At 35.8% G+C, this 23,452-nt stretch overlaps 1 protein-coding gene across 2 annotated transcripts in view; it reads left to right on the top strand.

Moving 5' to 3' along the window:
- Positions 1–18,787, top strand: part of gkt (tyrosyl-DNA phosphodiesterase glaikit) — a 112,426-nt gene extending 93,639 nt beyond the window's left edge. For both annotated transcript variants that reach the window (XM_089103523.1, XM_089103525.1), the window contains exons 7-10: positions 2,074–2,225; positions 9,794–9,909; positions 13,449–13,656; positions 18,548–18,787. In XM_089103523.1, the coding sequence (XP_088959649.1) occupies positions 2,074–2,225; positions 9,794–9,909; positions 13,449–13,656; positions 18,548–18,679 (608 nt within the window). In that variant the 3' untranslated portion in view covers positions 18,680–18,787. The remainder of the gene's footprint in view (positions 1–2,073; positions 2,226–9,793; positions 9,910–13,448; positions 13,657–18,547) is intronic.
- The last annotated feature ends 4,665 nt before the right edge of the window (positions 18,788–23,452 follow it).

The following is a 23,452-nucleotide window of genomic DNA, read 5'->3' on the forward strand; positions in this document are numbered from 1 at the left end:
TACTCGCTTTAAGATCTATTTATTCATTTATATTGTTACTTGCTGTATGTTTTTTTCCTATGATTGTTTATTTAATTTCTGTTCGTTTTGGGTTTCATTTATTCTTTAATAGTAATTTATGGTGGTTTTCAGTTTGAATTTTAACAGGTATTTGTATCTGCTGAGCTTAAGTTTAAAATGGCCTTTACTTTTCTTTGAAAAACTTATTTTTCGGAAAGTTTTGTTTTTATTAATAATCATATAATAACCGTATATGACCTAATAAGTAAAAGCAATATTTATACACATTCATCTTTCGACTAGATAATTTTATTTAATTTTATTTGACTTTTCGTCATTTTTTTTTTTTAATAATGTGCCATTATATCAACTATTCCGTCGGTTAATTATGGGTTTTTAGATTATTTTGAAAATAGATAAACAAATAGTTGTTTTTAGATAGATGGTTTTTTTAGATTTTTTTTTAAGTAGATAGAAAGATAGTTTTTTTTTCAAACCTTACTGCCTTTCTATGATGAACAATTAAACGTTCAAATGGGGATAAGTCCATTTATAAGACAGTGAAAACAGATACTAAAGTTTGGATATTTCGATCACATATACAGCGATCGTCATCAGCAGAAATACGGACTGATGATGAATTCTGCTGAGTATTTCTGCTGATGACGATCTCTGTATGTGTCGTCAATAAATCCAGACGTTTTTATTTGTTTTCACTGTCTAATAAATGGACTTATCCCCATTTGAACGTTTAATTGTTATGGAATTTAATATAAATGGAATTCTCATTTTAACGTTTAGTTTGTTCAAGTTAAAATGATATTGTCCAGGTCGCTGATTATTTCATTTAGGACAGGGGAGAGTGGTGTGACTCTGTAGGCTCAGTCAGAGTCGAACCACCTCCAAATGGGCCCCTTCATCGCTCTTTGCGCTAGTTTTTTTTAGAACTTTTAATTCTAATGAAACGGCCTTTGCCATTCAGGAGTCATTCTTAAATAAGCTGAACAAAAAAAAAGAAAAAAAAAATCGAACTTTAGCATAAAGAGTGGGTCACGATCCCCTCATATACGTAATAATTTCTCTTTTGATGTTGCTCTTTACTTTCAGTTGAAAAAGCTTATTTTTTATTTAATAAGTAAAACGGTGGCTGTATTGAAGATGTTAAAAAATAGAATAGCCAAGGCCCAGATTTTTTTTCTCATATTGGATAAAAAATTGGAAGAATAGGAAGATGAGTGGAAGCTATCTTCCAGCTTGGATAAAAAATAGGAAGCTACAGTGATGATAGTGGTCAAGTATGGTTCTGAAGCATGGGCGCTCCAAAAAACGGAACTAGATTTGCTAGATGTTTTCCAGAGAAATGGTCTACGGATTCCTTTGGGTACCCGACTGACTGGCCGTATTTCAAACAGTGGGCTGTAAAAAAAGTGCTGCTCAATCTCACTTTCTAGGGCTATAGTAAGAGAAAGATTGAGATGGTTAGGGCACGCTCTGCGGATGAAGGATGACAGATTGTCCTTGTCGGCCAAACGAAAAGCAGGTCGTCCCCGGTTGGGGCGGAAAGATGTCATAAGGAAAGATTTAAGGGAAATAGGATCTTCTCGGGAGGGTGTAAAGAGGAAGGATTTGAATAGACTGTGATGGAGGAGGAGCGTTCATAGCTGTGTTGGCTTCTGTTGCCTTCATGCTACAATGCGTTGTTAGTAGTAGTAATAGTATATATATGCTTCAGTTGATGCTTGTACTAAAAGACACAAGCATCCCTGAGATGGGATTGTTGTATTGATATATCAGCAATCACAAAATGTCATCAAAGTCGTGGTTCACATTAATGCTCGCAAAAATGTCAACAAAGTCTTTGTTCACATTAATGCTGAAACCTGTACATAAAAATTGACTGATTTATCATATTCTCAACTTTTCAAAGCAGGCTGGTTGTACGGCTAACCGCTTCTATTTGCCAGGACTTCGTTTATTGGTTTGTTGTTTGTATGTAAGTATGCTGAAAAGCAATAATAAAACCAATGAAATCTTAGACAAAGTCCGGATATCAAATTTGGCTTAACTTTACAGAAAACTGGAAGATAGTGGCCCAATGCTCATCTATTGGATCTCTTGGTCCACAACCAAAAGCTTGGTTTCAAGGAGAATTCGCCACTGCATTGAGCACAGCTGGTAGCCAGGGACCCAAACTAGGCTTAGTAAACTCACACCTGGTGGAATTGGTAAGATGTTTTCTTTCTTTTTATTATTTATATTAGTTATACTACAAGGGTTCATTATATAATTTGTTCTATAATTGATGAAAATTTCTAGGATGAAAATTCGTTCATTCCCCTCCCATGTCATTATGCTCAGGTCATTCAATCATGTTAGAGAGAGAGAATTGGATTTATTAGAAAAAAAAGGAACAGAATGGTGCGGAAAAAACTTTTAAAACGTTTCTAAAATGTGTTTTATGTATTTTTATTACGTTTTTATGAGTCGGACAACATTTTTTTTGGGGGGGGATGTTGAACCCCCTAACCTGTCCCCTGGATATGGCCTTGTTACTTAGAGAATTCTTCCAATTTATATAAAACTGTTGTGAAATAGTGCCGGGGGAGTGGCCAACATTGCAAATGACAGACAGATAAAAATGTTATTTTTAATCCCTAATTTTTATGATGTCTCTTTTTAAGTATACTGGTGATCTATGTTGTTTTGTTATCCCCTTATTTCCTCAGATATTGATCAATATCTGATCATATCCTGATCAAGCCAGTCGTCTTGGCTTTCGTAATGGCTGTTCAATATGCTTTTAATTCTAAATATAGCCAGAAAGACGAATCTATTTATTATTTTTTTTCCTTTAGAGCAGGGCACTTCGTATAGAAGAAGTTGTCGTAAAAATTTCGAAAAGGGCTCATTCAATTGCAAATTGGAGTGGCTTGTGCCCTTTTTAATAGTCGAAAGTTATTGGATGGCAACTAACACCCCTTTCACGCCCAACCTTTCCCCAAACACATCCAATCAAAATTTTGAGATAGCCATTTTGTTCAGCGTAGCTGATTTCCCGATAGAAATTATGTTTTTGAGGAGGACACTTCCCCCAGGTCCCTCAGGGGAAGTGTTGTAAGTTTTGCCCTGGGGGCATATATGGTTTTTATAGAAAGCACTGTCGTAGAAACTTCAAAAAAAAGCTCATTCGATAGGAAATTAGAAGGGCTAGTGACCTTTTTAATAGTCGAGAGTAATTGGAGGGCAACTAACCCCCCTCTCACGCCCACCTTTTCCCCACACACATCCAATCAATATTTTGAGATATCCATTTTGTTCCACTTAGTTTTAAGTTCAGTAAATTAGGTCTTTGAGGATGATAACGTCCCCCTCCCACAGCCCTCAGGGCAAGGTTTGTAAGTTAACCCCCCGCTCACGCCCACCTTTTCCCCAAATACATCCAATCAAAATTTAAGGATGACTTCCCCTCCCCCTCACCGCACTCAGGGCAAGGGTTGTAAGTTATGCCCTGGGGGTATATAAGGTTTTTATTGAAAGTGTTGTCGTAGAAACTTCAAAAGGGCTCATTCAATTGGAAATTGAAAGGGCTACTGCCTTTTTTGATAGTTGAAAAGGATTGGAGAGCGACTAACGCCCCTCTCACGCCCACCATTTCCCCAAACACATCCAGTTAAGATTTTGAGATATCCATTTTGTTCAACGTAGCTGAAAGTTCTGGAAATTAGGTCTTTTAGGATGATAACTCCCTCAGAGCCCTCAGTGCAAGGGTTGTAAGTTATGCCCTGTGGGCATATAAGGTTTATATAGAAAGTTGTTTTAGAAATTTCAAAAAGGGCTCATTTGATTGGATATTGAAATTGCCCTTTTTAATAGTCGAAAGTGATCGGAGGGCAACTAACCCCCCTCTTCCGCCCAGCTCTTCCCCAAAAACATACAATAAAAATTCTGATATATCCATTCCATTAAATGTCTTTGAAGGCTATCGAAATTAGGTCTTTGAGGATGACAACCCCCCCCCTCCCCCACAGCTCTCGGGGTAAGGTGTTGGAGCTATGCCCTTGGGGCATATAAGGTTTTTACTGAGCACACTGTCGTAGAAACTTCAAAAAGAGCTCATTCAATTAGAAGTTTAAATGGCCACTACTCCTTCTAATTGTCGAAATCATTTAAAAGACACCTAACGCTCTTTGAGCGCCATCCATTTCTCCAAACTCATCTAATAAAAATTTTGAGATAGCCATTTTATTCCACGCAGTTTAAAGTTCAGGAAATTATACCTTTGAGCAGGACACTCCCCCCCACAGTCTTCAGGGCAAGGGTGATAAATTATGCCCTGGGACCATATAAGGTTTTTATTGAAATCTTTGTCGTAGAAACTTGAAAAGGGCTCATTCGATTGGAAATTCAAAGGGCTAGTGCCCTTTTTAATGGTGAAAAGGATTTGAGGACAAAATTTGCTTTTTACTGAAAAAAATACAAATGAATGTGCATTGTCAGTTTAATATACATATACTGATATTTAGAAATCAAAATACTACTACTACTACTACTAACAACTCACCGCAGCACCAAGCCGCCTGAGGCCAACACAGCTACGCACGCTCTTCCTCCATCCCAATCTATTCAAAGCCTCCGTTTTTACGCCCGCCCATGAAGTTCCCATTTCCCTTAGATCTTTCTTTATGACGTGCTCCCACCCCATACGAGGACGACCTGCTTTCCGTTTAGCCCTAGACGGTTGGCTGAAAAGAACAATCTTCGGCAATTTGTCATCCTTCATCCGCACAACGTCCCCTAACCACCTCATCCTTTCTTTCATTATAGACATAGAGATCGGTATTGAACTAATTTTTTGGAATAGCCTATTGATTGAATTATGATCAGTCAGCTCGGTACCCAGAATAATCTTTACGTATTTTTTCTGGAAAACATTTAGCTAATCTTCGGCCTTCTTTAAAAGCGCCCATGCTTCAGAGCCATATTTGACCACTGTCATCACTGTAGCTTCTAATATTCTAATTTTGGTTTGGAAACTTATCTTCCTATTCTTCCAACCTTTTTTGAATTGTGAAAAAACACCCTGAGCCTTGGCTATTCTACTTTTGACAACTTCACCGCTCCAACCATCTTTACTAATAATACTACCAAGGTAAGTGAAGCTGTCCACCTGATCAATCTTTTCATTACCCAACTTCACCTTTTCATCTTCACCTATTCCTTGCCTTAGTGACTTAGTCTTTTTAACATTAATTTTCAAACCTATCCTGGCACCCTAAGCGTGCAAAACCTCAAAAACTTCCTTCATTTTGCCCACATTTTCATCCTGGATGCTTAAATCGTAAGCAACATCTGGTTCCACGAGACTTTTTCCTCTCTATTTAATTCCATAGTCTACCATTGCCTTTCCTGTGCTCCTTAAGACAAAATCAATCAAAATTATCTAGAAAAAGGGGAAGAGAATAATAGCATATTTAATTCCTAATTTTATACAGAACCAGCTGCTTTCATCATTTCCCACCTTAAGCGCAGCAGTGTTTTTCTCGTGAATGACAGTTATCACTTTAATGTATTTGTCTGGTATACCATACAAGGATAAAACCTTTACTAATGCTCTTCTATCAACAGAATCGAACGCTTGCTCATAATCTATAAAACTGAGGACCAAAGGTGTTTGAAACCTCAAACACTTCTTAATGGTTAGCCTAAAAGTGAAAGATTGGTCAATACATTAAATATCCTTTCTAAAGCCACAATGTTCCTCTCTTATAAGTTTGTCTACAGTATCTCTCAGTCTAAAAAGTGTTCTATTCCTATGTAATTTGCTGCCTACAGAGACTAGACTAATCCCTCGATAATTACCACACTCACTTTTATCACCTTTCTTATAAAGTGGCTTAATTAAGGTTTTCCTAAAATCGTTAGGTACTTCCCCTTTTTCAAAAATCCTATTCATAATCTTCAGTAACTTATTTCTAACCTCAGAGCCACCATATTTAAGAAACTCATTTACCACCCTATCAGCACCTGGAGCCTTATTATTTTTTAGTCTTTTTAGTACTGTCGCTAATTCCTCCTCACAAAACAAATCTTCCTTCACATCCAAGGTATCAAAAACTTTTTCATTTTCCTTTATATCTCTTCCTTCAACTCTATCTCGGCTAAGCAAATTCTCAAAATGATCGGCCCATCTCTCTTTAGTTTTTTCCTTATCGCTATTTGCGGCCCTGTTCCTATCTTTAACTGGGCCAAGTTCGCATTGACTACTCCCTCTCATTTTGTTAGCATGCCAGTACAATATTTTACTATTATGCCGTCTAGCTGCATCTTCCAGATCCTCGGGAAATTTTATCAATGGCCTCTATTTCACAGCTCCTTAGTTCATATTTTAATGGTTTCTCCACTTTCTTTAGAATTTCTTTTCTTTTCATACGATCTATCACTCAGATAATTCTTGTACAAGTCCTTTCTCCTTTCTATTAAGCATAAAGCTTTTTCACTAATATTCTTAGCTGCAGTTCTAGCTTTCTTCCCTAATACACCTTCAGCAACTTCACAAATTATTTTTCTAAAATTATTCCAGCCATCTTCCACATTATCAAATTTTAAACTCGGAAGTTTAGTATTCAACTGTTCCTGAAATGTTTCTCTCAAATTCTTATCCTGGAGTCTACCAACATCATAACTTCCCGGAAGGTGTTACCTTTCCGATACTCCAGCTTTAAATTAACCCTTGACACTACTAAATGGTGATCTTTACTCTTAACATCAATAACGGCACTCCTATATACCCTAGTATCTTGTATTGATCCTGCTAGTCTTCGGTTTACAATAACATAATCAATAAGGTTTTCTGTCTTACCATCACGTGAATACCATGTCAAGTTATGAGCCATTTTATGACCAAAAACCGTATTGGTTATAACTAGATTGTTATACCCACAAAATTGCAAAAGTCTGTATCCATTTCTGTTTTCTTTTCCTACACCAACATCATAAAACATCATATTTCTACCTGGAACCCTGTCTATTTGGTTCTGAACTGTAAGTAAAATTCATCTGAGTCACTAGTATCTCCGTCAGTCGATTCTACAGGGGCATATACTTCTATAACTGATACTCTGAACTTTTTAGTCATAAAATGAGCAATTAGTATTCTATTATTAATACCTTCCCAGCCTCAACAAGACTTAGCAGGTTCCTTATTCATCATGAGCCCTACTCCCTATCTATGTACCCCATCCTTGCTACCTGAGTAAACAAATCCTATATCACCTAATTTCATACTTCCTACCCCTAGTGTATGAGATTCTAAAACTCCTAATAGATCCAGCTCGATTCGTCTGAATTTGTCAGTCAAAATGTCTAAATGATGGTCTTATTTTAACGTCGTAACATTCCATTTTGCAATTTCTATGTTCTTTAAATGATTGAAATTATTTTCGCCTCAGGAAAAGCGATGATCCCGGATACCAGTGCAGGACGGGGATCACATATCATCTCAAGTCTACACCGAAGTGCTTAAGCCGGCTTAGAACCGGACAGCAAGAAGTCTCTGGGACCTCCACGAATGGGGGCTTTGTGCAATCCTGGGCCCATCTTGGTCACAACATGGTTTTCAGCACTTGGCGATGCTCTTCTATCAACAAGAGTCGGAATCCTGCAAAGCCAATCTCAAGTCTATTATCTCTAACTCGTTACATATCCATGCCTACAAATATTATACTACTACGGGGAGGTAATCCATAACAGATAAATTAGATAGGAAGCGGTTATTTAACCCGAAGACACCTGTCAAAACATACCAAGCTAAGAAGAACTGTCCATTAATCAGAATGCCGTGCTAATACTGTGTCGTTTATTAGGCTATAATTTCCTCGAGGGGCGCCACTCCTCAAGTGGGAATAGAGTTGACCGCAAGGTCCCCAGTCTTGCTGGTACCCCGAAAGGGTCGAGGCAGCCCTTTGTAGAGGCCGTTGTCCATAGACCTCGATCTTACGCCCTGCCGCAGTTGTCGTCCTATAAAGTTATAAAAGTAAAGACATTTATATTTTTTGCAGGAAAGTGCAAATTTTGTTCTGGCCTTGGAAAGGCATAGGGGTTTTGAGCCCAACTTATGTTAATTTCTGCTCGTTTTTAGTTTGACTCGGTTATTTATTGTAATTTCTGTTCGTTTTGGGTTTCATTTATTTATCGATGCTGATTTGTGGTAGTTTCACGCTTGGTAGATTATTTGATTTTATTTTTGCTCATTTTTTGTTTAATGGAGCTCTTTGCTTTTCTTTGAAAAACTTACTTTTTTGAAATTTTTTTTTTTAATCAATCTTAAAAAACAATCTTAGGTCATATTGTCAGGTGGATGCTGACAATGTGACCAGGTGGTTCACAGCTGGTTTCAGCTGAGTGTCATAAATGGTTTCTGGCAAATATTTTCGGGTACATCAAGTTGCACTTGTCTCAGCCCCTTTAGGTATCTTTTTTTTTGTAATTTGAACGTGAGGAAGGGTCCTCTATGAACCGAAACCATTTTTCAGCAGTGTGTACTTATCAGTTGTAGTCGCCCCCCTTCCCAAAATGTTCTGATTCACCCCTAGAAGGTTTCCTCTTCATGAGGGGCTCATCCAGGAATACACCTCCAATGATCATAATGATCCAATGAGCACCTCCAATGATCGGAAGAAAAAGGCTACTTTCAAGCAAGGTAGAAGCAATGTCAAGCAATTCAGAAAGATTGAAGAACTAACTATAATAATAGGTGGGGATTGTAGTCCCTACACTACAATCTGTAGGAAGTAAGGTACTTTTTTAAGTATTACTGAGCAATATTCAGTCAAAAGTTGACACAACACTAAAATATGAGTAGCTTAACTTTCAACATGACAGATCGTGATTATGATGGCTAGGAATGCGTGGACAGCAAAAAGTATTGGTAGGCCGATATCTGGAAAAGGTGGCTGCTCTGTGCAGATCGTCATTGGAAGATCTTTAGTCTGCAACATTGGAGAGGTCATCTTAGAGAGGCATCATTGTCGCCTTATGTGTCTGTTGGGAGGGGAATGCCAAAGTAAGTAAGCAGAAGGTATCCGGGGAACCTCTCTGAAGGAGACAACGAATATCTCTACTCCATCTAGCCTGCTCCGTGAAACTGAAGCTCCAGATTTTGAATAATAACGTCCTCTCAGTAATATATATGGAAGTGAATCATGGGCGTTAACTAAGCAGCTCGATAAACGAATCCAAGGGTTTAAGAAAAACTGTAATTTATTCATCATTGGAATACTTGAAATTGTCCGCCAAGATTACGAACACTCCTATTTCTGAACAAAGCGAAACAGCCACTTGTGGCCAATAAATGTGGCTACTGGAGCCACATGGTGTGCACGGACGAAGGTCGAGTCTCTCATGATGTGTGGCGCTGGATCTCTCCCAGTATCAGAAGGTGCGGACGACAACTAGAAAGTTCAACTTCGAACTAGGCTGATGTCCAGAGAAGGATGATACGATGTTCAGATTATCAGCGGAAGATCTTTTGTCTTCAGCATTGGGGAGGTTATCGTCGATAGGCTTGTTGCAGCTACGTGCACAGGAATGTTTTGTAGGGGAGGGACCTAATAATAAAAAACTGTCGGGAGGGGGGAATGATAAAAACAAAAATTTATTTGATTATTTGAATTAAAATTGCTCAGAAATTCACCAAAATTTAGGATTTCAGATGGAGGTGGGCCTTGAGCTCCACCTCTCTCTACGTATGTTTGTGGTTTTATGCAATCAATGGGGATAATGTCTTATAATTTAGATTTATCCAAGCTACTCTGATGTGAAGTCAAGTATACATGGTTTGGCTGGCGGGGGTTGTCTACCATATTCCAGGAAAACTCATTCCAATCAGACATGGCTGACGGACTACCTCAAGTAGGTCAGATATGTACTAAAAATATGCTAAAATTGTTAGAAATGCTCTAAAGAAGTTTTTCAATAATATAGAAAATGGAAGATGTTAGTTGTTGACAGAATTAACTTTTGAAGAAAGTGGCGTCAATTTATGAAAATTAGAAGAGGAATAGCAGTTGTCCTCCTTTTTTTTCATTTTTTTTTTTCTATGAAAATACGATGAAGGGGAATTCTTCAATTAAACTGCCCCTAAAAAAGATTTATTCAAAATCATGGGGGGTTAAAAATGCTACAAGACACTATCGTCCCCTCCAGTTGCCCTCCCCCATCCAGTTGATTTTAATCAATGACTTTCTTAAAGGATTTCCTTCGTATAATTTGCTTTAAATTACCAAAAACATCAGTATAAAAAAAGTTTTGCCCCCCAGAAGGTACCCCCCTAGCCATTATGAAATATTGTTTCTAAATTATGAAATGTTTAGGTTGTTTCAAGATTTTACTTATTGCTGTCACTTCGAACCCTGAAAATAGATAATAAAAACTATTTAATCAGAATTGTCGATACTCGGTAACGTGTTTGTCGTTTTGTCGCTAACGCGTTTCGTCTCAAACATTAAAAATCTGTTGATTCCCAAAGACAACTATACCTTCGAACGAAAGCTACACCTTCTTAAACTGTTTGAAGTCATGTGTTTTTTTTTGCAAAATTTTCTTTTGCAAATTTTTTTTTTTTGCAAAAGGTTTTTTTTTGCAAAATTTTCACTCATGTTCCTTTTTACTTTAATTTAGTGCGTTCTACCGGCAGGAACTGTGTAACCACATATGGAGTTCTTTTTCATAAAAATCGAATTCTCAATTTGTTGCTAGTTTTTTCAAATATAAATGTTGTGAAAGTTTCCACTTAACCAATTGAAACAATCATATTTCTTTTTCACTGATCGAGATGTTTTAAAATATTCACTTTCGTTCTATTTCAAATTGCTGATGATGATGATAAGCTGGGGTATCTAATCCAATATGGTGCTGTGCTTTCTCTACGGTCAATAGGCGTTTGTAAAAAGGCCTGTAATGACAAGCGTGTCAAAGAAAATCATAGCACCTTCCATCTCTCCACAGCAAGACTAATTAAAAATTTAACTAATTAAGTTAAAAAGGATTTAAACGCAGCAAGAAATTTTGCTTGCTCGGAACAAATAGATAACTTACATTCTGTAAGAATTGGTGTAATAAATATGCTTATTTTGGGCTCAGGCAAATTTTAAATGATAAGGTGGTATCATGCTAGGATCTGGTGCTGCACATTGGGTATCCAAATCTAGATTCTGATGAGACTCAAGTTTCGTTTTGGTATTTGGGTTTCATGTTGCTCAGAAAAAAAAGTCAAATAGGTGAGTGATCGGGTTCTCTTGTTTTTTTCCGGGCTGCAAAAAGTATTTTGGAAATAAGTACAAGTTTCTGCCTCTGCGTCGATAAAAATATTCTTTTATAGGCTATAAATAAGCTATTACAAATAGGCTATTATCATTCTCACAAACAGGCATTCAAAGAAGTCGTTTTTATTTTATTTATTTATTTGAGTCTTTTTGGCGTTCCTTTACTCTTTTATAATCTTCTGTACGCCACCAATTTTAAATTATACAAGGATTTCGTGCTGGGATCCACGACCCCCCCCCCCGAAAAAATCCTGGATAAGGCCCTGGTTGGCATTCTAAGGAGTGTATTAGTTAACTCTACTAGCAACCAAAACACAGTTCATAAACAATCCGTGCGTTGTGTATAAATTCAGAATATTTTTTGACTTACCACGGTGGTTTTATCCAGATTTTTTTACTTACCACGGTGGTTTTATCCAGATTTTTTTACTTACCACGGTGGCTGTTTATTGTCACATTGTGCTGGTTTCCGAAACCGTTTCTGTTTTCAGCTATTTTAATAAAATTGTTTGTCTTCAAACAACAATAAAATTTAGTATAACAAAATAAAAGGGCTAAGTAAAAGGGCAAAGTAAAAGGGCTAATTGCCAAATCTATTACAAGAACTTTGAGCTCAAGAAATCTTTGAGCTTCTTCGGCTTTTTTTGCTGTTTTGTTTTTTAAGTAGATATTACTTTTTTTTTAATTGAAACCAAATATTTTGCAAGTATTTCTACTGCTACGTGTTAAAAACATTGTTTAAACATTGTTATATTGACTGCCGCAATTAACAGTTTTTCTCACAACCTATTAACTTTAATCTCATTGCTAAAAGACTTGTTTTGGATATCAAATGCATTACAACTGTATTGTCTTTTTTGCCATTTTTGCTTTCTAGTAACAGCAAAATAATTTTGTGGAAACACTTATTAGTATGTTGTTTTTTTATTTAATGGTTTTCTATTTATCTTTCAACTGAAAACTGAGACATTTGCTTTTAGAAAATCTGTAACTGACCGTAAGATTTGATTTACAGCAAAAATACACATCACGTTTTTTTTCCTTCAAATAGGTCACAATTTTTTCTATCTTTCTATGTTAATCTCCTCGCGCGAATTTCTGAATTCATAGGTACGCACTCGTCCGAACCTGGGGGGGGGGGTTGTAAGTGTAGTTTTTCAGTGGTGAGGAGATCAGTTAAAAAGAAAAATCTGAAGTTAGGAGAGGAATTAGAGAGAGCCCTTTATTAGAGAGAACTCCCCTAAAGCTAGGAGAGCTTTCTATCCATCTCCCGTAAACATATATCCTTAATTTCTTGGAAAACTCGATTCTGGCTTGTTTTTTTTATTCAACCCCTCTCGTCACTTTTGTTTTGTTTCCTAATATTTTGGGAAACTTTTGTAATAATCCTCGACCCGCCTTCAATTGCCTCTCACCTTTCCTATGCCTCCAGGAGCACCTATGGCACCGACAAGTAGTCTGATTTCTACAGTATCCTGCTTCCGCAAGTATAACTTTCGACTTGGGTTGCAGAAACGTCTTAAGAAAACCCTTATCTGACTGGCATGTGTGGCATAGTTTATTCTTAAGATAACATCTCTTACTTGTCTCAGTAGGCTACCACTGGAAGGTTGCCTTTGGAGTTCTATGGTCCCCCATTCTGAACATGACATAGATATTTCCTTCGACGTTGGCGAATGACATCATTAATATGAGGCTTTTGGTATGACATCATTAATATGATGACATCCTTACTATGAGGCGAATGACATTATTAATATGAGGCTTTTGTTTGTCATTTTTCGTATCTCTATGTACGAGACTCAATCTGTTCAGTGTATGTTCAGTAATCGCTTTTGTGCAAGCTGACGTGATGCGTAACAGTGCCTAACGAGACCAAACAGAACCAAACGAGTCCTAATGAGGCATTTTAGGGTGAGGCCTAAAACATCCTAAATGCCACTATTTTTTATTTGCTTTTTATTACCTAGATGTAGTTGTTCATTTTTTTTCTACTGGTTATGTTATCACGTTGAAGAAACGCAAGTAACCATTATAAGAATTAAGATGCTGAAACTCTTAAACTTTGTTAATGGATTCTTGTATATTTAGAACGATGAAACCCTTAAGTACCTTTTTACATTTCAGCCATTGGAAAAGTGATACCCGATTTCGAACCAAAGCTATGCCCCACATTAAGTCTTATAGTAGAATCTCATCAGATGGTTCAAAAGCCCTTTGGTTTATCCTTAGCTCAGCGAATGTTTCAAAAGCAGCCTGGGGAATGAGGAATAAAGCAGGGAATTTAACAATCCAAGCATGGGAAGCCGGAATTCTATTTCTTCCAAAGTTTTTTGTAAGTAATGCTTCTTTACACAGTCTCAAAGAGTATGGGTAACTTATAAGAGTGGGAACTGCCGCTAGTTTCGAATAAAACTATTAGCGCCGTCTAACATGTGGTGGCATTTGACATTTTTTTAGTGTAATAATAAGAATACAGAAATTAATTGGTGTAACTGGTAAAATTTAGATATAATAAGTGTCTGAGCTCAATTTCTGACAGGAAAACAATCATTAAGCTTGAAAAAATGCCAAGTATCGCCAGATGCTAGATGGCGTTGATAGTTTTTTTTAACACTAGCGCCAGTTTTCAGTCTAATAAGTTACCTATACTCTTTGCAGAATCATATAGCTCCCCGTTCTTAATATTATAATTATTATACATAACTACTGTTTACACATTAATTTTAGAATGGCTAATTAATTTTTTAGGGGGGGGGGGAGAGGATTAAGGGATTTTTTCCAAGGAAGCGGAATAATAGTTGTTTTTTGGGGGGGGAGTGGGCGTCTCAAGTACGCTAATTTGCGTCGGGACTCATTGTGAATGTAATGTGGTAATACTTATTTTTGTTCCATTAGTATTATATGCAGATTTAAAGATAAAGAAAAGATTTTTTTTTTTTTAATGTCTGTCACTAGTCCGAAGGACCGAATTCGCATTTTGGAGTTATACAACCAAAAAAAAAATCAGAAAAAAAGCACAACAAGTAAAAAAATGGCAAAAACTATGCCAAAAATAATAATATCAGAATGGCAAAACTATTCACTAGTCAAAATTATTAAGCGGAAAAATGTCAGAAAGTTAAAAAGATAAAAAAAAAACAGCTAAAAAAGGAGTGGAATAAAATATGCTTTAAAAAGGTTTAATAGAAAATATAAAAAGGGGGATGGAAGAAAAGAATCAAACGACTATAAAATTTGGGTATCGCCAGTATCGAAGAAAAAAAAAAGGGAGAACTAGTGGTTTATTTTATCAGTAATGAAGGAGGCAAAGGTTTTTTTTATACCTCGAGGTAAAGTAACGGATGAGGGACAAGATAGGAACGGGTTCAGAAACAGTACGAGGTAGGTGGTGTGTGGATGGGGAGTGTCTTTTGGGGAAAATGTTTTCCGTGCGAGGGTTTATTATTGCATTTTTGAAAAACGGAGGCACAGCGTTTCTCTCCTGTGCTCAAGAGTTTCCAGCTTGGCCTTTTTTAGAAGGAGTGAGTATGGTACCTTACCTTCTTTAAGTATTATTCTCAGGCCTCTTTTTTGAATGGATTTAAATTTTTCTGATTCATCTCGGGAGATGCCAGGATGCCAAATTGGACAAGCATATTCAAGATGCGGGCGCACAAAAGAGGTATAGATCCTTAAAGAATGGGATGGGGGGGGGGGGTTTAAATTTATTCAAGAGCTTAAGGAGAGACATGGATGCATTAGCTATATGGACGATATCTTTAACGTGGATATCCCACTTTAAATAAGAGGAAATTGTAACCCCAAGTAATTTAAAGGAAGACACAGAAATATCGGTGGAGTGGGGTAGGGTTGAGGAAAAGGGGTGAGGTTTTAAGGAAACATATTGGCATTGTCATTGATTTAGAGGGATTTGCTCTCATGTCTAAGTCCGCAGCGTCTTCTGCAATATCATTGAGGATGCTCGTATGGTTGCTTACTAAGTTTCTGTAGCAGGTTTCAACAACCGTTAGGTCATCCACAAATTTCTATCTTTCGGGAAATCCCTTAGCGAGGCCATTTATCATAACAGAGAACAGGAGGGGACCTAGGAGAATACCTTGGGGTACTCCATTGGGGAAAGGGAGGGGACTGGAATAATGTTTCTGATACTTGACTACCTGTGATCTATTTCATAAAAAGGAGGCAACCATTTTAACCAGGAAAGAGCCAATATTGAAATGAGTTACAAGTTTCTCAACTAAAATATTGTGATTAACAAGGTCAAATGCTTTTTGAAAGTCAACGGAAATTAAATTTAGCCAGCAATTAGGTTTTTCCAGAATCTTTCCAGTTGATTCAATAAGAAAAACAAGGTAATGGGAAGCAGATGTGGATTTGATGTTCCCGAGTTGTCTCAGGTTAGTAAGAGGTAGGATTTTTTCTTTTAGCCTATCTGGAAAGAATCCTTCATTTAGTTTAGAGAATAACAACAGCACGAATTAAACTGAAAGCCGATTCAGGAATCCATTAAATAAAGCTATGCTTATGAAAAAGAGTAAGAATCTGTCAATATAGCAACTATAGAATTACTATAACTATATGCTAACTAATACTAACTACTATATAGTAGTTAGTTCGCAACGGAATTCCAAATGCAGGAAGATCATTCTTGACATTCATTTTATAGGAAAATTCAAGAAAATCGATATCAAATATCTATATCGATATCATGAAAATCGATCTCAAGCATACTTTAGCCAAGAAAATTCAACTGATAAACTGACAGCAGCAACATTTTTTTTTTCAAAATCTGTAAACTACATAGAAGATCTTAAAAACATTTCACTATTTTGGCATAGGCCTCAATATTTTGACATAGGCCTAAAAGATAAAGGCCAAGAAGATATAATCTCTGTAAAAAAAAGGCCATGATGCCTTTACAAAGCTAATTCAACTGTTGATTTTTGTATCACGCTAGGGCTGGAGAGACGAAGCTTTTTTCCTAGATAAAATTAAGCCTATTCACTAACTTCGGGTGTGCTAACTCAGCCTCTTATCAAGTAAGGTAACGATTTTTATGGAATTCGCTTAAACCATTCTTGAAACCTGACACCTAAAAATGGATTCTGACGCAGTTGATTCTATTTTAGGAATTCCTGCCTCCCCGAAAGTTCGGATGTCCTCGGGTCTTTTCTTAGGTCTTGTTCGGTTTCTAGTGATTTCCACGAGTCTAGACTATTTTTTAGATTTTCCCTAGACAAGAATAAAAGAGAATCGTATTGTTTAGAATGTGCAGACAGTTGAATCAGAAGCACGTTAGGTTTAGATGCTTGCCTATGCTGCATTAAGCTCTTAATCTGTCGCTGAAAACAACCTAATTTACCTACAAATTAGGGCTCCAAACTTGATCTTATTTTGGTGACAATACTTACAACTATTCAGAAGGGACTGACCCTGTATCATCTCCAAGAAGATCAACAATGCTACTATTAAAGTGTTGCACGAAGGGACAAAACTATTTAAAACAATGCTTCAATGCCACTCTGTAAAAAAAGGCTGCGCCACTATAAAAAAGCGCCACTGGGCAAACTGCGCCACTCTGTAAAAAAGGGTTGCAAATTGGAATATTTTCATGAAAACATGAAGTTTTGCCATGAAGGCAAAGTTTGTTTTTGTTCCTAGGTCAGACCTAGCTAGCAAGATCAGCTAGATCAATATTCTAAATAAGTGAATCTGTCATATTTAAACTTATTAGTTTTTAAACCACAATTATTATACTGGTCTGAAAAAAAAACAAATCCCATAAAACCCCGCCTAAATATGGGTTAAATATTTATAGCTTATTTGCTCGAGACTAGTAGATGGTGTTGCTAACAGATGGTGCACAAACACTAAGTTGATGGTGTTGTATCTAAGCAATAAATTTGCTCAAGTTTCTATTCTTCTGCCCTTACTAACGTTGAGTAAATTTTCTTACAATTTGAAGAAGAAAAAGAGGAAATCGTAAACGAATGATTGAATAAGCGCAGTTTGCACAGTGGCGTTTTTTTACAGAGTGGCGCAGCCCTTTTTTACAGAGTGGCGCAGTTTGCCCTTAATGTCAGTAAGCTGAAACAGTGAGACATCTTTTGATAAGATGCCCAACTTACAGAGCATCATAGACAAAAATGATGAACTATCTATCATGCCCAAAAATAATATCTAGAAGATTATATCTTCTTGGCCTTTATCTTTTAGGCCTATGTCAAAATATTGAGGCCTATGCCAAAATAGTGAAATGTTTTTAAGATCTTCTATGTAGTTTACAGATTTTGAAAAAAAAAATGTTGCTGCTGTCAGTTTATCAGTTGAATTTTCTTGGCTAAAGTATGCTTGAGATCGATTTTAATGATATCGATATAGATATTTGATATCGATTTTCATGTTTACGATATTTTATATCGATTTTCTTGAATTTTCCTATAAAATGAATGTCAAGAATGATCTTCCTGCATTTGGAATTCCGTTGCGAACTAACTACTATATAGTAGTTAGTATTAGTTAGCATATAGTTATAGTAATTCTATAGTTGCTATATTGACAGATTCTTACTCTTTTTCATAAGCATAGCTTTATTTAATGGATTCCTGAATCGGCTTTCAGTTTAATTCGTGCTGTTGTTGTGATTAAATTCATTTAGTTTTTTGTCTTTGGGCTCGCACCTTGAGCCTCGTTTATCCAATCAAAAATCAATGGAATGTGCCACCATAGGCCTGTTTTTTTGTTAGTTTTCGCCTTTTTCTTTGTTTTTAGAATTTAGATAATCACGTCCTGTATTACACTCATCACAACTCACAGAACACACCAATATTGTCAAATATTCAGTATCTTATCCATTATCCGAAAAAAAATACTTTTATAGTATGGTTGAATTTTTGGAATTACTACTTTATTATTGCCATTTATTATCATTATTATATATATATTACTATTATATATATTTTTGCTATTATTACTATATTTATACATTATTAGGTTATTTTTAGGTAATATTATTATTATATTTACTATTATTACTACTATATATATATATATATATATATATATATATATATATATATATATATATATATATATATATATATATATATATATATATATATATATATATATATATATATATATATATATATATATATATATATATATATATATATATATATATATATATATATATATATATATATATATATGTTTCTTTGTAGAACTTGGGCAGCGACTTTGATTGCAACTATTCGAGTAGCAATGTACCAAATGCTATCCCTATTCAGTATGATTTCCCTTTGAAGAAATATCAAGACGATGAACAACCATTTTTCATCGATGTGCTCCCTTGAAATTGGATTTTAGTCGATTCTCGATTTTGTGATGATTTTTGAACCTTTTTACGCTATTGATTATTTTTTTGAACTATTACTTTGTATATATAGATCTAAGCATGGAAACAGCCTACTTTTACTTTTAGAATACGTTTTTATTAAATCGATAATTGTTAGAAGTTGGTCAGCACAAAATGATGGGATTTGAAAGTGATGTTTTTACTTGTTGTCTGTATGAACTCAGTACAAAAGGTAAAAAAAAAAAAATGCAGTCCTGAATTCGAACCTACCTCATCATCTTGTTAAATGATACTCAACTCATCCATTGATATTCTAAAGAAGCTGACTACCCCCATGCCTTCTCAAGACCAGAACATAATTTGCACTTTACTGAAAAAAAAAGATGGAGGATTGTCAGTTTAATATACATACAGTTTTACTAATTTTTTATTTATTCAAGTAAAAAATGTGAAAACAATTAAACTGTATTTCTTTTTCAGTAAAGTGCAAATTATGTTCTGATCTTTAGAAGGCATAGGGGTAATCAGCCCTACTCATCTTAATTTTTGCTCGTTTTGAGTTTGACCCGGTTATTTATTGCAATTTCTGTCCGTTTTGAGTTTTATTTATTTATTGATGGTGGTTTGTGGTAGTTTTACGCTTTAAAGATTATTTGACTTTATTTCTGCTTATTTTGGGTTTAATGAAGCTCTGCTATCTTTGGAAAACTTGATCTGTGGAAAATGTTTTTTTAATTAATTTCTGTTCGTTTTTTATGGACATGGTATTTTGCATGGAAAAAAAATTATATCTTTTGTTTTTTTTTTCCTATAAAAATCCGTAGTTTGGCTTGCTATTTGTATGTTTGAAAAACTTCTTCAACAAATTTTTAATCCTGGCAGAAATAGTTTTGCTTAATTAGATTTTATACCTCCTCAAGTTGACCTGAAAACTAAAACCTAATTAGCATTGCCAAAACATTATATCGACTTTCTTTGATAACCTGGACACACATGCACTCTTTTGATTTATTTAAATTTCAAAAGCAGAAGTAGTAGTGTTAGTAGCCCCGAAAGTTTCAACTTAATGCCCCCAGTCGTTTTAGAGATATTCCAGAGGTGTCTTATTGGCAACGTACACACAGTGTCTATTGATTTAGTTTTGACGCAACATTTAGTTTTAAAGCATAATGGGTCAATTGCAAAATTATGGGGACTGACATACCGAATATCCCTGGAGACAAAGCTGCTCGACCGTTCTACTAAAAAAAAATTGGCTGTCTAAAAATTTTGACTGGATGTGTTTGGAATATGAATGGACCTGACAGAAGGGCTGCTTGCCATCCAATCTCTTTTTACTCCTAAAAGGGACCCTAGAACTTTTAATTTTCAATCGAATTAGCTCCTTTAAATTTTTCAATGATATTTCTAGCTATTATAGAGTAGCGCTGCCTATCATATTGCTTATATGCCCCTTTGAAAACCTGTATGCATACAGTTTTTCGTTCAATTGAAACTCCTCCTAAACGTCCCCTAAAAGTTTTACCTTAATACCCTTAGCGTCATGAGTTAAAGTAACTGTAGTAGTATTAATAGTATACACATAGTGCCTTCTGGCTAGTTCAAAATCCATCACAACTACACTTAAAGGTCTAACCTAATAATGTAAGCTGTTCTTAAGATATTGGCTTGTCACCTTTTTGAAAGTCCACATGCTCATAATTCACTTAGATTTAGTTGAACGTCCAATAGGAGCAGCTTGCGCATAGCACCTTTGGTTTCTTTGACGTCACCTTCAACATACGCTGAAAGTTTCAACTTAATACCTTCAACCGTTCCTGAAGCATTTCTGATAGCCTACCTTCTCTTGACAATCTGTGTGGGCATAGTGTGTTTCGATTTAGTTTCATACAGTTTCAATACATTCAAAATTTCTCGCCTGAATACCCTTAGTTTTAATAGCAGCGGTAGTAGTTGTAGCAGTAGAACTAATAGTAGCAGCCTTAGCTTTAGTGGCAGTAGTAGTAGTAGAAGTAGTAATGATAGTATCAGTGGTAGTAGTATGAGTAGAAGCAGAAGCATTAGGATGCAAATATTTCCTTTTGGTTAGTTCAACATCCCCCACTATAAACACTATTAGTTTCAACTTCACACGGAGGGGGGGGGGATCGGGGGGGGTGTCCACCCTGAATACATTGTTATATGATCTTTGGGCTATTGTGAACAAAATGGCTATCTCACAGTTTTGATCAGACACGTTTCGGGAAAAGAGAATGTCAGGGAGGAGGGCCTACTTGCCCTCCCTCACTTTTGACTCTTAAAAGGGAACTAGAACTATACATTTCCAATCAAATGAGCCTCCTCTAAAGTGCACTTGATAACTCCTTCCATAAAAACTTTACATGCCCTCGGAGGATAAATAACAACCCTCGCCCCCATACCCTGGGGGACTGTGTCAACTTAAGACGCCTTTTTATGTGATCTTTGGACTTTTTGAACAAATGGCTAACTCAAAATTTCTATCAGATACATTTCTGGAAAATACGCCGTATGGGGGGGGGTTGTTGCCCTTTGATCACTTTGACTCTTAAAAAGTGCCAAGAGAGCCTGAAAATCAAGCAATAGACTACCACATTACCTTAAATGGGGTTTATAAGAGCGTTGTACAGAAGAACCAGTGTTTTTTGCGGCAAGGTGTTCTTAGGTTATTGTTTTTTTTTTTTTTTTTTACTCCAAGATTCTGGGATAGCTTCAGCTTTACTGCTTGGGTATGATGCAAGAGTGACATGTTTCACCAAGGGGATCCCCATGTATTTTGCAAAGCGCTTTTCTCGTCGACTGATCAGACCTCTAGGTGTTTGGATACCACATAGCTCCAGATGAACACCCCCGACCCGGGAAAACAATATTTTGGTTAAAACTTTAATTTGGACGCTATAACTGTTTTAATTAAAGTTTTACCCATTCTTATATTTTCATTTTATCAAATTTATATAATTGAGAGTGACGGAGAGATGCATCCAGCCAATAGCTAATCTGAAAACTCTGACGTAGTACTTATGTGCTATAGAGGGCAGAGCCCTGATTATTCAATTGGTTTTTAATTTTTTCAGTTTGACGTCGCGCAACTATATCTGGTAATACAAATTGCAACTAGTCTGTATGTTTAATTAAAAGCCAACGAATTTTAAATGTAATTTGATAAGTATACCCTGTTCTGTCTTACGGTTCGAGAATCGAGCTATAATTTTTTTTTTTCTTTTTTTTTTTGAGGTTGTTCGGATGCGGTGATACAACAATACATATTACGGTGTTTATGCCCATATTCTGAATGGCTGTGGAAAGAAATGCGGTCTGGTCATTTTTCGTCTAATATGTAGGATTCTATAAACCTGTATGTCTCTTTTAGAAAAGCCAGCAGTTTCTTGATTTTTTTTTTATCTATTGACGCTTTTTTTTCATTGTTATACTAACCTCAAGACAACTATCTGGGAAATCTTTACATGAGTTAAAATTTTTACTCGGAAAAACTCTAAGGTATATTAGTTACAAATCAAGTCAAACTAATGTAGAGGAAAGGTAGAAAAATAACTTGATCAGTAATTAACAATTGCTAGTTAAAACTTAATTAATAAGTTATTAAAACTTTATCCAGGAAGTTGGTTACAAATCAGGTCTACTTGTTACAGAGGAAAAACAGAAAAATTTACTGAAAAACAGGAAAACAGAAAGATTTTCTATGAAAATCTTTCCATTCTCCTCATGAAAACAAGACGTTTTTTATATTATTTCTCTTCTGTATTTCTCACTTCTGTTTCCAGGGAATCGGTCCATGTGGAAAAGCCCTAAAAATTAGTATTATTTATCAATACCAATTTATTGCATATAATACGAATTTAGTATTTGTTATATTTTGTTGTTTATTCAACTAGTAGAGGGGAGAGAAAAGTTGTTTTTGGTCAATAGTAGAGCTGGTAAAAAAAAACTCTAGTTTTAAGATTCCAAGATGATGTATTTTAGCTAAGAATGACACATTTTTGGATGCTCAGGGGACACATTCATGGACAAAAAATTTGGCAACCCTGTTAGCCAACCTAGCTTACACTAATAACCTCTATAATTACCCCCTGTAATTGAGGGCAGCTTTTTATTCCAAGGCTGGTAATTACTTCAACCAGAATTATTCTACTGATAAAAACTGAAATGACAATAAGGGCAACATTTCCTGTCATACGTGGTAAAACCTCGAAAAAGAAATGACCCATTTGTTCCACGAGTAGCCACCCTGGTTTGTCTAGTAAGCTCTATTATCGCCCCTCTGTAATTGAGGGCAGCTACTTATTCCAAGGATGGTATTTACTAAAAGGTGAATTATCCGATGGGTCACATCTGAAATGAAAATCAGCGTAAAATTTCTTCTCATACAGTCTTAGGATAAATAAAGCACGTAGCCTACTTTTAGAATTAAGAATAGTAATAAAAAAAAACTAGAAATTTATGGTCCATTTGTGCCACGGGCGGCAACCCTGGCTTAAACATGTATGATTGATCCGTGTCCCCTATAATTGCGGCATTTTCACTTTCCATGATTGGTCTATATTAGAAGCTGAACTAATTCAAGGATCAAAACCGAAATAAAATTAAGGGTAAATTTCATCGTATACAGTGTTAAGAAAAATAAAACAAGTGACTCTAGAATGAAGAATACTAATAAGAATATCAAAATACAAATGTCCCTTTCTTACCACGAGTGACAACCCTGGTTGGCACCAGTAATTTTTATGTATGCCCG

Source organism: Artemia sp. Qi Xiang Cuo, chromosome 17, assembly GCF_049724085.1.
Source record: "Artemia sp. Qi Xiang Cuo chromosome 17, ASM4972408v1, whole genome shotgun sequence".
Classification (NCBI taxonomy): Eukaryota; Metazoa; Arthropoda; class Branchiopoda; order Anostraca; family Artemiidae; genus Artemia; species Artemia sp. Qi Xiang Cuo.